At 43.5% G+C, this 13765-nt stretch overlaps 1 protein-coding gene across 1 annotated transcript in view; it reads right to left on the minus strand.

Annotated features, from left to right (window-relative positions):
* The window catches only part of Rpi (Ribose-5-phosphate isomerase), a gene marked incomplete in the record, with an annotated part of 120094 nt that overhangs the window by 8665 nt on the left and 97664 nt on the right, over nucleotides 1–13765 (minus strand). Inside the window, 2 exon segments of the mRNA XM_077687338.1 lie at nucleotides 7484–7625; nucleotides 8918–9051. Of these exon segments, the coding sequence (XP_077543464.1) occupies nucleotides 7484–7625; nucleotides 8918–9051 (276 nt within the window).

Raw genomic sequence — 13765 nt, forward strand, 5'->3', positions numbered from 1 at the left:
TCACGGGAACGGCTCACACCATGTTCAAAATATTCTCAGTAACGCCCTACTTGCGCCGCGCGGAGAAACATCCGGCTACGGTGATAAGGCACACTGGCAAATTCCGGTGCCGTTCTTAAGTTGTCACCGAGTATAGTTAGCTATATTCACTCTATCTTCAGGCCCACCAGACACATTTACATTTCTTTGCCTATACCGTGGGTTGCGATTCTGCAGAAGGTGCTTCCTTCTTTTCATTTTGAACGTTAGCCCCTATTGCCAAGTATCGAACCCATAAGGTCGTGCGTAACAGCCCAACACCCAAGTCACTGTAAAACTGCATCAAGTGAACACCATTGGCAAAAGCAAAGTAGTTCATGCACACATTAGTTCAAGTTCATATCTAGTAAAAGGACAAGATAAACGTCTGCTAGTTCTTAATGCCAGTACGGTCTACTAGCAGTACGGTCAACTGCAGACCCGCAACAGGAAAACGAGTTCTCACGACTGACTGCAGCCTCCTCCATGACCTAAAAGCTAGCTTTTCACGCACTTCTTTTCCTTCCCCACGACACAACTTGGTGTGCTCAAAATGGGCTGCACAGCAGCTGCACCTGTGCTTATTCAGTTCAGAACAGTTATGTTCATTTTGTCAGAAAGATAAACTGCAATTACACAAAGTTGATGTCCAGACAGGAGTCCTATACTTAGGGACACTGCAAATTAAAGAAATCAAAGCCCCGTGCATCTGCTGAATATGTCTGCCTGTGAACAAATAAAGCAACAATATGGTGAAAAAAAAAAAAAGGTGGGAAAAGCTTGCACTTTGAGACATGAAAGAGGTCCCCACCTGTACTGCCGTTCTACTGAAAAATTTTCTTTTGATAGTATTGACACTGTCTCAACATTACAACCTTTCCACACTGTACCCTTCTTCATGCCATTTATCCAACAGATTATCAAGCCACCTGCAACTACTGCCCAGCGCCCGGTATCCTATACCATCAGGTGTGGGAGTGCCAAAAAACACCGGACCTGCACCCAATCCCCAACCCGTCCATACAACAGTGGATGGCGCGGCTGACCAGCAAGGGCCCTACGTTCCAGCTTGACCTGGTGCAAAGTGCCCGCGCAGCCAGCCGCAGCCAGGGAATTCCGGACTAGGGATCCCCTCCACCGGGCGGGTGCCCTAAGAACTGCACCTGTTGTTGTCAATAAAGATTTCACTCACTCACTCTTCTCTTTTTGGGTCGCAGCCTATGTGCTCACTACAGCGTCGTGGGAATGCCAGTTATAATGGAAACCAAAATGCACCAAGATTTTTTAAGCCCATGAACGTCAATAAGAGTGCACTGACGGCACACTACCTAACCTAATGGTGACATGAAAGTTGTACAGTAGATGACACTACATGCATGCAAATAATTACATATCTGTCAGAAAAAAAAAAAATGTGCATCATGCGCGTCTGTTTGTTTTCAATAGCTACTCTCAGCCTGCTTTCAACCATTCAAAGCAGAAGAAAAAAATTATTTTTCTCAACAAAATCTCATCAGACATCAGACCTAATCAAAACATGTGCAGCTTCATGTTTCATGACTGTACACCGGCCATGAAATGCAAAGTACACTTCAACATCACTGCTAAGAAGTCATACCTACAGCAAAAACCTCTGTTCAATTGCAAATATCATTTCTGTTAAATGGAAATTTGTGTTCCTATGCAGCCAAAATTTCAAAAAGAAAAGAGTTTGTTACATAGCCAATTTCACTAATTCAGTTCATAATGAACTGAACTGAGGTTTATCAGTACTCGGCTGAAACTTGCTGCAATAAAGCCGTTTATACTGACAACACAAACATAGCAAAGGCCAATCGGTTGGTTGCAAACAGCTACGAAGACATTTTTAACCGAGTCAACTCGCTGAAGTTTGCCGAACAAGTAGCCACTATAGTCACGTCCTGCTAAACGGACATCTAACAATGTTGATGAAATCTTTTTAGGGGACAAAATTTGTAAATGCACCCATTATTTGTGTCTCCATTATTACGGGCACTGATGCTTTCTCGCTCACACACATACAAACACACAAAAAGAGGAAATACATGTTTACGTTTATTGACAGTGAGTGTTGCAGTGTAATGTAAAGAAAGTAGAGTAGGGCAAAAAATATGTGCTGTTAGCATGCCAAAAGCACGACAAACAGGGAGAAGAGCAATTCCTAGACAATGCATCCTTTCACTTCATTGGTGCAGGTTTGAAAGCCTTGCACTAAAATTTCTGCAACCCAACATTACAGCCGAAATACAGCCTTTGGATGCAAAAAATATTGTCACTGTTAAGGCACATCACACAAGTGAATTTGTAGAACCTTGATTGCTTGCGCAGAAAATAGTGAACCGCAATTTGTCTATTTGAGGTTGTGCTTTCATAAGCTCAAGACCCCATGGGATGTAGTGAAGCCTGAAACCATTGTGAATATCTGGCACCAGGGGGGTGTCCTAGCCGTGGAGCAAGAATATATAGGAGGGAAACGGCCAATTGTGGCAAGCATGGGCGAGCGACCAGATAATGTCAAAATGATAACCAAGGCGGGCTGCAAAGCTTTGTTGCTGTGATGGTGCAGGAGAGGGGGTAGCGGCACCTAATGGACAAAATGATAGCGACTGCAATTCATTTCGTGGCTGCGCAGTGAAATGCCGATCGCGGCGGCCGCGCAGTTTTTCATCACCCACGGCACATGCTGCTAGCTTAATCCATGACGAGCGCTTGTGACATTATCTGGCCGCGCTAGGAAGCCTCATTTCCCCTCTTGTCTTGTTCTTGCTCCGTGGTCCTAGCCAAAAACACTGCTATGGAAGGGGAGATGGAGAATGACCTCCCTCTCACGGCCCATCGTGAAGCTCATGAAGCTTATCTTGAAAATAAATGTTGTGAACCCTGAAGAACCTCTGAGCAAAGAGCATACCTGTAGTGGCAAAGTAAAGCATCGTAACAGTCACGGTCATTGGAACTAGAGCTGTGCACGGGCCGAAAATTTGGGCCCGAGCCCAGCCCGGGCCCGGTGCTTATCGCAGTAGGCCCGGCCCAATTCGACGAAGAAGGCCGACGGGCCGGCCCGGCCCGGCCCGAGACCTTAACCTTATGGCCCGGGCCCGGCCCGGCCCGGCTGCATGTTTCCAACCCAAATACCGTAGGGGCCCGCGCCTGATTGGGGCACGTTTGAACGCAAAAGATACCTAAAGGCGGTAAAATGCATTTTAAGGGAAATGATAACAGGCAAAACCAACATTAAACGAGCAAAACAACCCCAATTAAACATAACAATCATGCACATATCCCTACCACAGCTGTCCTTCGCTCAGCTACATACGAAACAATTGAAACCGACATAACGCCTAGGTGACCGAACCGCCCAACCTAAAAAAAAAAGATGAACGAAAAACCCCCCAACCACAGACAAATTCATGGTAATATTGAAAAATACTCAAGAAAAGTAGCCGAAACCGAAATGGCCCAAACCACTGAAAATTAAAAAAAAAGAGCCGGAGCCCACCTAACGGGAACAAAACCACCTGGCATTTCGTGTAGAATTTCATAATGTTCCATAAATGAATTAAAACAAGCAATTAAAATAGAATGGCACCTTGGGCATTTGAACCTGATTCTTGCGATTGCTATCCAGAAATGGAACCTGTATGCCAGGGGACCAGCCGGTTCGTGTTTGTTTAAACAGGGTGTGTACTTGCTTTGTTGTTTCATCAGTATACGTTTCCTTTTCTCAAGAGTATATAGGGCTGTCAGACTCGGTCCCTTCTTTTTATCGAGACGCAAAGTACACGCGTGCATTTATGCACATTTTATCGTTGCCGCTTCGATTGATTTGATTGATTGTGGGGTTTAACGCGCCGACGCAACGCAGGCGATGAGGCGCGCCGTAGTGGAGGGCTCCGGATTAATTTTGACCACCTGGGGATCTTTATCGTGCGCCGAAATCTCGTACACACGGGCGTTTTTGCTTTTCGCCTCCATCAGAAAAGCGGCCGCCGCGGCCGGGAATCGAACCCGCGACCTCGTGCTCAGCAGCGCAACGCCTTAGCCACTGAGCCACCGCGGCGGGTTATCGTTGCCGCTTCACTACGTTCTATACCGACTCATATCGCTTATCTACAAAGTTTCAATCATATTAAGTGTTACTGTTTAGGCGGCTATTGGCGCATTTAAACCACCCTACTCCCCTGTTGCGCTTTTCCTTTCGTCTTCGTCTGCCAGCCACGGCGCCCGAGGGCACAGGCCACCTCCTACCACCAGCTACGCTCGCCACGATGTTTTCCCGCCGAAACAAAGAGCAAAACTAAAGTTGAATTGTCACCTCAGTCTTTGACAGCTTCACTTTTGTTGGCTCAGAGAAGGAAACGCCACTCTGAATAGGGCACTGCTACAGAAAACAGATGGAGACGCAGGTTTCTCTGGCAGTGTCTGCAGTCCAAAGTGTTCCATCTTGAAAATTTGTTTTCGCCTGAACTTAGAGGTGGAAACTAGTCACGCTGAATTGTCATTTGTTGTACTTCCCTAGGCAATGTGTCGCTGAGCCGCATGTGTTGCTCAGTTCATCCCAAGACATGTAGTTGCAGATCTCTCACACTTACCGGCGTGCCATCATACGCCCACATGTGCCTTAGGGCCTAACAACAAGTCCCGTAAATGTAAAAAGAAACCTGACTTGTGCTTTTACCGCGTCAGCAACATGTAGTTCCTGTGATATCATAGAAAACCTAAGTATTGCTTCACTGTGCCGGGCCAGCCCGGGCCTTCAGGACGGCCCGGCCCATCCGAAGCATTTACATTTCGGCCCAAGTCCGATCCGGGTCCGGGTGATAAGTAAGTTGGGTGGCCCGAGCCCGTGCACACCTCTAATTGGAACGCTCCCACCTGCAGCCCCATCCACAAGCCCCTGGGCGTTGCCTTGCAATGCTGCTTTTTTGCTCGCATAGCATTCTTTCACGTTGTGACCTCGATTGAGAGGCTTCATATGCTGGCAGAACAACATTCCATATTAAACTCTTGGGCCTGCGACATTTTTTTTTTTTCTTTGTGAACTTGATTGACAGGCCTCACCATGAAAGATGTGATTTTCACAAGGTGGGTGCACCTACCTAACGGCACGCACTATAACATGTCACTCTCAGGGGGCAGTAAATGTGGGTAGCATAATAAATTTCAAAGGAGTAACTGTCAGCATGCATTTTTTTGAATGCCACAGTCCTTAAAATTAGGGAAACTGGCAGGTCTGCAAGTTACTCAGGAGCCAGCTGCAGGCAGATCAGCATTGCGTGTTTATAGTAGCAAGGCTATGAATAATATAGTACAAGGCGGGACGAGCTAGGCCAAGTGCAGAAGAAAAACGTGCTTTGAGAAGGGGATTAGAAGCTAGCATGGCAATGGTTAAAGCTTGGGCAAGTTGGTGCATAATTACAAAGAGGGGAACAGTGCAACACAGATGGAACACAAGAAGGAGAAAGTGAGGACCACAAGCGCTGACTTACAACTGAATTTTTATTTATATATATTCATATATATATATATATATATATATATATATATATATATACATATATATGACGTGCAGAAAATATATATATGTATATATGTGCCACGTCAAAAAATAAAAAGTCAATTTTAAGTCAGCACTCGTGGTTGTCACTTTCTTCTTGTGTTTCGTCAGTGTTGCGCTGTACCCCTCTTTGTAGCGTGACAAGAAATGGGTATAGAAAATGCCCAAGTAAACCTGTATGTGAAAAGCATAGACAAGCAATTCATGGAAAAGGACTAAAAAGCTGATGACGAAGCACGGAACTCACAGTGCAAATAAACAATCCAGAGCGGTGAAAAAAAAAAAAAAAAACGAGCGGAAGATAGAGAGGTAGTTAGGTAGGTGGAAAGGGTGGGAAACAGAGGAGGTAATGAAGTTTTTACATAAGGCACACAAGATATCAGGACATAAAATTTTAATGAGAACACCAAAAGGCCGTGCGAGGCCTGATTTGGCCACCTCAGGACATGAACCTCCATGACCAATACTTGCAACTGGATGAGGCCTGTGAGTACTGCAGCAAGGCTAGAAAGACTATTGACAGATTATATTCCAATGCAAAGGTTGCGAATTAGGGGGAACTTCCACCTCCCTGAAGCACTGAGTTTGAAGGTCACAAAAGCATCAACTTGCCAGTAGTGGAGATTAGTGAGAGGTGGTTAGTGTGTTGATGGGAAAAAAAATAAAAGCAGAAACACGTTGACAGGGTCTCACAAGCCAAAGGGCAAAGTACGAGCCTTCATTTAAAATAGTAATAAAATGGCACCCACTAATTACTTTTGCAGGCTAGGTGGTTCTTGCTACTGCACCGATTCAAGTGGGATGGGGGCCTGCAGCATAGCAGCAGCAACTGTGTGCTCTGTTCATACTTCTTTGTACTTCCACGTGTAAATGTCACGTGTCTAGAAAAGAGCTCTATGCGTGGGCATAGCTGGTTTACAAGTGCCAGTGCTCTTGTCAAGATGGTAGCCCCAATCAATCATAACTAGGGCAGTTATCCCTGAACTTAGGTAGAAACAGGACATGGAGTCTTATAAAGTCCCCAGCTTTGTTTGTTGTAATGGGAATTCTGTGATAACTGATGGTGAAGACGCCTTGTGACGTCTGATGTGACGACGTCTGTGCACCTTTTATTTTTTATATCTGAGCATCCTTATTATAGGCACAGCCACAATATACCAAGCTTAAAAACTGTACAGTGAAGAAAAAATACAATGCTGTAACCTGTCGTAGTAATTCAAGCGTGGCGACAGCAGTCGAGTCGCGATTAAAAACCTATGCAAACTTTTTCAGTATTTTGGGAAGACCTGCTGCATTGCCTTGTGTGGTGGCCCATTCCAATTGACCTGTGGAGCTTTTGTGATCGCTTACAGATTCCACTCTCCCATTGGAAATTTTTTAGGGCCCTCGCACTGCACTACAGTGTCCCATCAATCTTAATTCTCTGGAAAGTGTTCCGATGCAAATATATAATGACGCTATTTCCGCATGTTCTGCTGGGTCTTGGCTGCTAGTGAACACAACTTTGCACTTTTCACTGCATTGACAATTTATGTGCAGTTGACCTTTCAAAGGAACAACAAATAGAGCTCGGAGTGGGTACTGCATTCTGAATTGAGCTAACAGTTACGATGACAAAAGGGACACAAAGTGGACATGGCAAGGCAAGTGCAACCTGTGTTCTTTAGAAACCTTGGCACTGTCAACTTTGTGTGGGCATGCGTGCGCACCTAGCTCTTGTTTGTCTGGTCCCATAAAAGATTAAAAAAAAATGATTCCAAAGCTATTCATCTGTCTGCAAAATAACCAGTATACAGGCTTAATTTTATCCTAAATTGTAAAGCTGCATTTTTCACTAATTAAAAGAACATGCAACAAGCTCCCCCCAGAGATGCTAAAAAGTCGACTTACACATTTCTTGGCAGCTTGCCGCAACTCTGCCTTATGCCCGAGCAGCTTTTCGATCTTTTTCTGAACAGGAACGTAGGACATTGGTATCACCTCAACGGGGATGCCCTTCTTCCAGTTCTCACCCAGGGTGGAGGAGTCTTTCCTGAAAAAGAGATCTTCTGAAGCACCACATATACCCTGGACACAGCAAAGAAGCTTATGCTATGGGTGTAAACTGCAAGCGTGAAGGCCCCATTCATTTTTAATACCAAAAGCACCGTGACTGCTTACCAGAACCAGGTGTGGCTTGCAGTGTAGAGACCATAAATTGGTTGTTCTGCTTTTTATATAGGATACTTTTAACGCAGCAGTTGTAATGCAGTCCGCTTTTTATCCCACTCAAAACACATCAGTAAAGAAAAGTCAGTTCATTAAACCTGTTTTATGTCGCACCTGACTTACAGAAGGCAAAAGGGCATGGGCCATAACAGATTTTAATGGCTTTAGGCACAGCAGCGTCACTGTGCCACCTGACGGTCTTCCAAAGGCATTAGGCGACACCTTGTGTGGTTGCTGTTGAATAGCAGCACTTGGATGCTGCATGGAGTCACCATACCCTCTATTTTAAATACCTCCTTCAAATACACCATTGCTGACATCACGAAACATGCAATGTAGCTGGAGAATTAAATTTTTGGCTTTAATGTTAAATTTCTCAGCAAATGAAACACTGACCGTGCTATAAAGGGTGAAATCTTTTGAAGACAACGAAGTTGTGCGTTGTCTGTATGGGCCCTTTAAATTTTGCATGCTGTGCAGAAGAGCCAACTTTTATTGCTCTATTCGTAAATTCAAAAATTCAGATATTAAGAAGGGTAAAACTGCACTACAAATCAAATAGCAACCACTATTCATTAAGTATTTGAGGTTTCGGATATTTGCGCACCTCTGCAGACAACTAAAAAAAACTGGAAGCAACACTTAGAACTAGTACTATTTTCTTACCACAAGATGCCTCAACTTAGTCCAAGTTTTGCACCGTTTGATCTTCTGTACAGCAGACATGTGTAAGGGCCACACTGAAGGAGCTTTGGTCAGGAGAGACCTCTTACGTTTACGTTGTCAAGCTCCAACAGTACACTTGCTGGTTGACACAAGAAGATTTCCGAAAAGCAGAGGAATCAAAGGATTCGGTACAAAAACTTGAAGTCTCAATCATTGCCTGAAGATGCCAACAAATCAGCCTCATCACACAGTTCTTTGGGCAGACAGGTAAAGGGGAGGAGGGAGGGTATCCAACAAAAACTGTCAAATTCTGAAAAGCCCGGGCATACTGTACGACTAGAACAACCACCTAACAGGCTGGGAAGTACTGTGGCTTACACATTATGCCATGCAACCAGATTTACCTATCTCCATTACAAGGATTCACTGCGAGTTGAACTCGTCTCTCACCTGTAGTCCGCTACAACCACAAACTCCTTGGCGCAGGACGCGATGATCTTCTCCTGAGAGAGGCACCCACCCCCGCCTTTAATCAGGGTCAGCTTGGCGTCGACTTCGTCAGCACCATCGATTGCTACATCCAACTGAAAGCAAAACACGATGCCCCCTTTTCAGTGACCCCCGCATCAAGTACAATGTGAAAGGAAAGAAACCTTGCTACATAATATAGTTACAAAAGAAAAAAAAAAACTATCAGAGAGAAACACTGGCACAAAAAAAAAAATTCTCAAGTGGACCAATATCAAAGGTGCAGCAATGCTATATGTGGTTCACCTAAGTGACGGAAATGCCAAGCTAACTCCCTAAGGATGACTTGAGAGGAACTAAATGTTCCAAACATACTACGTAGACAGCTGAGAGGGCACCAAAAGCAACAAGCAGAGAAAGAGCAACAAGGTAAAATCAATTAGTGGTTCCTTAAATAACAAAAGAGACACTTCCCTCTATATTTTCAGAATCCCAATCACACATTTGACTTCTGGGGAAACCCAGATATTTTCTGGAAACCCAGATATAGAAACCCAGACATCGTTTAGATATTTTCTGGGGAAACCCAGAAAATATAACAAACTTTTATACTGAATCGTCATAGGTCACAAAAACGGGTTAGGTGCAGTGATGACCTAAGCAGTCATGAAAGCACCGTGAAACTGGTGGGCTCAGGGAACCCAGATAAACATCCTTCCAGATACAGTAAAACCCGGCTAATTTGGCCCCCGTTAATTCGGAATTTCGATTATTTCGGACACAGCGTCAGGTCCCACACAAATTCCGCATTGTTCTATAGCTGAAAACTCCCATGAATTTGAACAGATTCAGCCACAATTTGGTTAATTTGGACTCCACACCAAGTTCAGGTGGGGAAACAGCAGCGCACTCTGCCGCAGCCGTACCTCAGCTAATTCAGATTCGCAACAGAAATCAAAGGTGCACCTAAAAAAACTTTGAGACTCGGAAGGGATGCAAACGAGCTTGTATACATCTCGGAGGAGCATTTAAAAATTAAAAGAGAAGAGAACGCATGGAACTGGTTCACAGCCAAGTGAAAGGCAGAATGCCCATCACTGTGGCCAGCCATCAGCCTAGCCAACAACCACGGCGACCACACGGATTTGACTTTCTTTTTCTTTCTTTTATGTTGAACATCTCTGTGTCATTCTTTACATCGTGTGTGTGCGCATCACATGCGTGCAAGTGACGCTGCGATGGCTTCTCCCACACCAGCCAAGAGTGCAAAGTACGAACCAAAGGATCTGGCAGCGAAGGTGAAAATATTGGGCAGACAGTGAGCACAGACTGCACCACCTCCAGGAAGTTCACAAAATAGTGATTTCCTCGCACATCACCTCCGCGAAACAAACGACAATCCCTGACTTTTCAAAAAAAAAAAAAATTAAGGAAAGGTGCTCCTCGAAAAATCGAGTTTTTCGCACAAATTTTCAGTTTTGAGATTTTGCCGGTAAAATTGCCGGTAAAATAAAAAAAGATCTAGGCAAAATTTGAATGAGGAGTTAGTGAAAAATCTACTTTATTCAGTCCTGGTGGCTCGAGAAAGTGCTACTTCCGTCGCCTATCAGCAACTTTCGATTGTCTGAAACTCGAGAATGCCCGCATCACCCGCCATTGCTGTTTGCTCGAAGAGGTAGAGTAAGCCTTCTCCTAGCCCATAGCACCACTTGCAGTTTCACATTAAGGCCAAAAATAATTTAAAAATTCACATTTTGGCACCTGTTTTCGGCGTTTCTACTGGACCTTTAAAAAGTTCCGAAATAATTTTTCTCCATTTGTACTTTTCAGCGCTGTTTACATTTTGTGCAACACATTTCGAGTACTTCCAATGGTCTCATTTGGACGAAATTTTGCACACAGTCTCTTCAAAGTGTGCCAATTGTCGATATCTAAATCCATTTTCAGTATCGTTCATACAGCTTTTGCAAAAATTTAAATTGTTGACTCATAGCGCCCAAAATTTATACTATTTGTATTCAGAAATTTCTTTACAAGTATAGGAATTATCTGGATAAATTTTAAGTAGTTTTCGACATACTGCCTTACCTAAGCAGCAAAATGAGCTATTGCTAGCTGCTCTAAAACATTTAATATGAAAAAAGCTGTGCACAAAAAGACCTATATTGTACTGTTGAGGGCTGTCCTACATAAAAACTAATAAAGCTACATAAAAACTAAGAACATGTTTGGAATCAGCCTTAAAAACGATGTATGACCAAGGTTTTATACCTACATGTATAGGCATAATACAAAAAGAAAATGTTTTTGAGGGGCATTTCTCTCTGAAGTTTGGCGATGTTGAATGGAATGGATGACTTTATTACAGGAGGAGGCCAATAGGCCCTGGTGTGGGGCACGGGGAAAAGGGGAGGGGAAGATTGTTCATATAAAGTCTGCACTGCACTGTGAGCGAAGCATTTTTCAGTTATGACTGTACACGCAATAACTCGAACACTCACTTCGGATATTCTCTCCAGTCCAGTGAAATCCGAATGAACGGGGTTTTACTATATAGCATTTTAATCAAAACAAAAAACAATTTTTCTTTCCTCCCTCCTCTCCTCTTTTTTTTTCATACTCTGAAGACGATGAAAGTAAAAGTGAGTGTATAAAATTGAAGCGCAATTGCAAAATTCCTTATGAACACATTCCAAGTGGCAGCAGTGCACTTTGTACTAGTATGCTTCAATTATAAATAATACAATGCACAAATACGCACAAATAACATGTATGCCATCGTTTTAAGAAGAGTGAGTGAGAACACGATTTACAAGAAAAGACGTTAGACAAGGAGACAATCTCTGCAAAGGTATTTGTAGCTTTAGTGGACAATGTGGGTTGCATGCTTGGTGAACAGCTTGCTTGGAGGATGTGCTCACAAAATTGGGTGGGTAAAACTCCTGGAAGCTAATCAGGAACATATCAGCCAGTTTATATCTGTGGATGATATTGCCTTGTTAAGAGATTTTAAAAGGAACATTGGAAAAAGAAAAATGACAACACATTCACACAATAGAGAAGGTTGAGTGGTAGGGTTAATTAAGGACTGCAAAAAAAAGCTAAGAATTCAAACAGCCAGGCTGTCAAACAGTGCTCCACTATGGGTCATAAATTACTAAAAGAAGTGGAAGCCTACAACGGTTGGTGACAAAGGGTGCAGCTCCAGGTGACAAAATCAATTTTCCATGGAGAATTAGCATGAAAAGGTGTGCACTGGGGAAGCAATTGCAAGGGATTAACAACATCTTATCTCTTTCCCTAAAAAGTAAAGTATACAAGCAATGCATACTCCCAGTGCTCACCAGAAACTTGGAGTGAAAACTTGCATCACTTCAAAGATGGGAAGCAAGCAGCATAAAGTGGGCAGCCTACCTGATTGGAAAACATTCCAGCACAAAGGGTTACTTGCACTGGAATGTTGCAACAATTTTTTGTTTTTTTCAAAATGTGAAATTCTTTTAAGACAGTCATCAAACATGTTCGGTACTAAGATTAGGTACCCATGAAGTGCCCAAGCCAAATATCTCTGCTCTATACGCATTGGATAACTTAAAACTCGCTCAAAAGGTTTTTCCCCCTTTCTTGGTGTGGACTTCCTTTGCATGCTTGAGCGACATCCCTCAATCCATATCGTGGGCACTTGCAGGCCTCCTTTCAGTTGCAGCAATAAACGCATTCGACGGCATCTTAAAAGAAAGTCGCAACAAGAGCAAATCCCCAGACAAGCAAATCCCACAGTGTTGCTCTGTGCTGCGATACAAAAAAAAGCTATTGAAGTGCTTCCAGGCACAACGGTAGGAGTGAAGCCTTTACTGGCAGTGTTGCAAGGCACCTCTAAGAGAAAGTGCAATTTGGCTGGACATCTGAAGCATGCAGTTGTTAACCAGTGAACAAAACTACCAACTGAGCAAATACCGACAGACAGGAAAAGGAGCAAAAGAAAGTATGCGGGGAAGTAAAGCAACATTCACGTGAAAGGAATGAATTTGACTGGAGCAAGGAACTGTGAATCACTGGAACCGGCACGATGACGACCGATGAAGACTGTGAATCACAGTGACTATTTAAGACCATTCCTCAAGATATTAGCCACTGAAGGTAAGTGGTAACTGCAGTCATTACTCTTTCGAGACAGACACATTTTAGGTGAACGTTTTACCCAGCAACCACTTCCCGATTGCATCAAAAGCATCAGCATAATTTTGTCGCTTGCACTGTATGCACCCAGCCCTTGATCCTTGCATGCGGTTGGTTGATCCAAAATTACCAAAGAGCGTGAAATAGGGTGTGCTCTATTTTCACACAGCGAACATTACATTAATCTTCGCCAACAGCACTCTTCAGGTTGCACTGTCAAAGTTTAGGTTGTTATCACATTATAGCTGGGTACTGCAGGGTACTGCGACATGGCGTGTACGATTGTACACGCAACTTTGAAGAACATTTTCGTGAGTTACAATCATCGTCATTCCCACTTGAACCACTCAGCCAGCATTCACATTTTCTGGTCTACGGTGGGAAATACAAATTCTGGCTGAGCGGTTCAAGTGGAGTTCAAGAACACCTATTGAGCGGTTCAAGAACACCTACTTGACACGCCAAATGCTCAGCGCGTCAAGTAGGTTTTCTTAGTTTTACGGTTTCTATCTAGTTAAAGCATTTATTATAGAAAAACTGAAGCTGTTACCTTAATATATAAGGGCTATACGTTTTGAAATGAGTATATGTTTTGAAATGTAGCAATGGTTAGGAAACGATGGTTACATTTACAATAGCATGTTTACGATT

This window comes from Haemaphysalis longicornis, unplaced genomic scaffold (genome assembly GCF_048455015.1).
Source record: "Haemaphysalis longicornis isolate Haplotype H1 unplaced genomic scaffold, Haemaphysalis longicornis Haplotype H1 scaffold_1, whole genome shotgun sequence".
NCBI lineage: Eukaryota > Metazoa > Arthropoda > Arachnida > Ixodida > Ixodidae > Haemaphysalis > Haemaphysalis longicornis.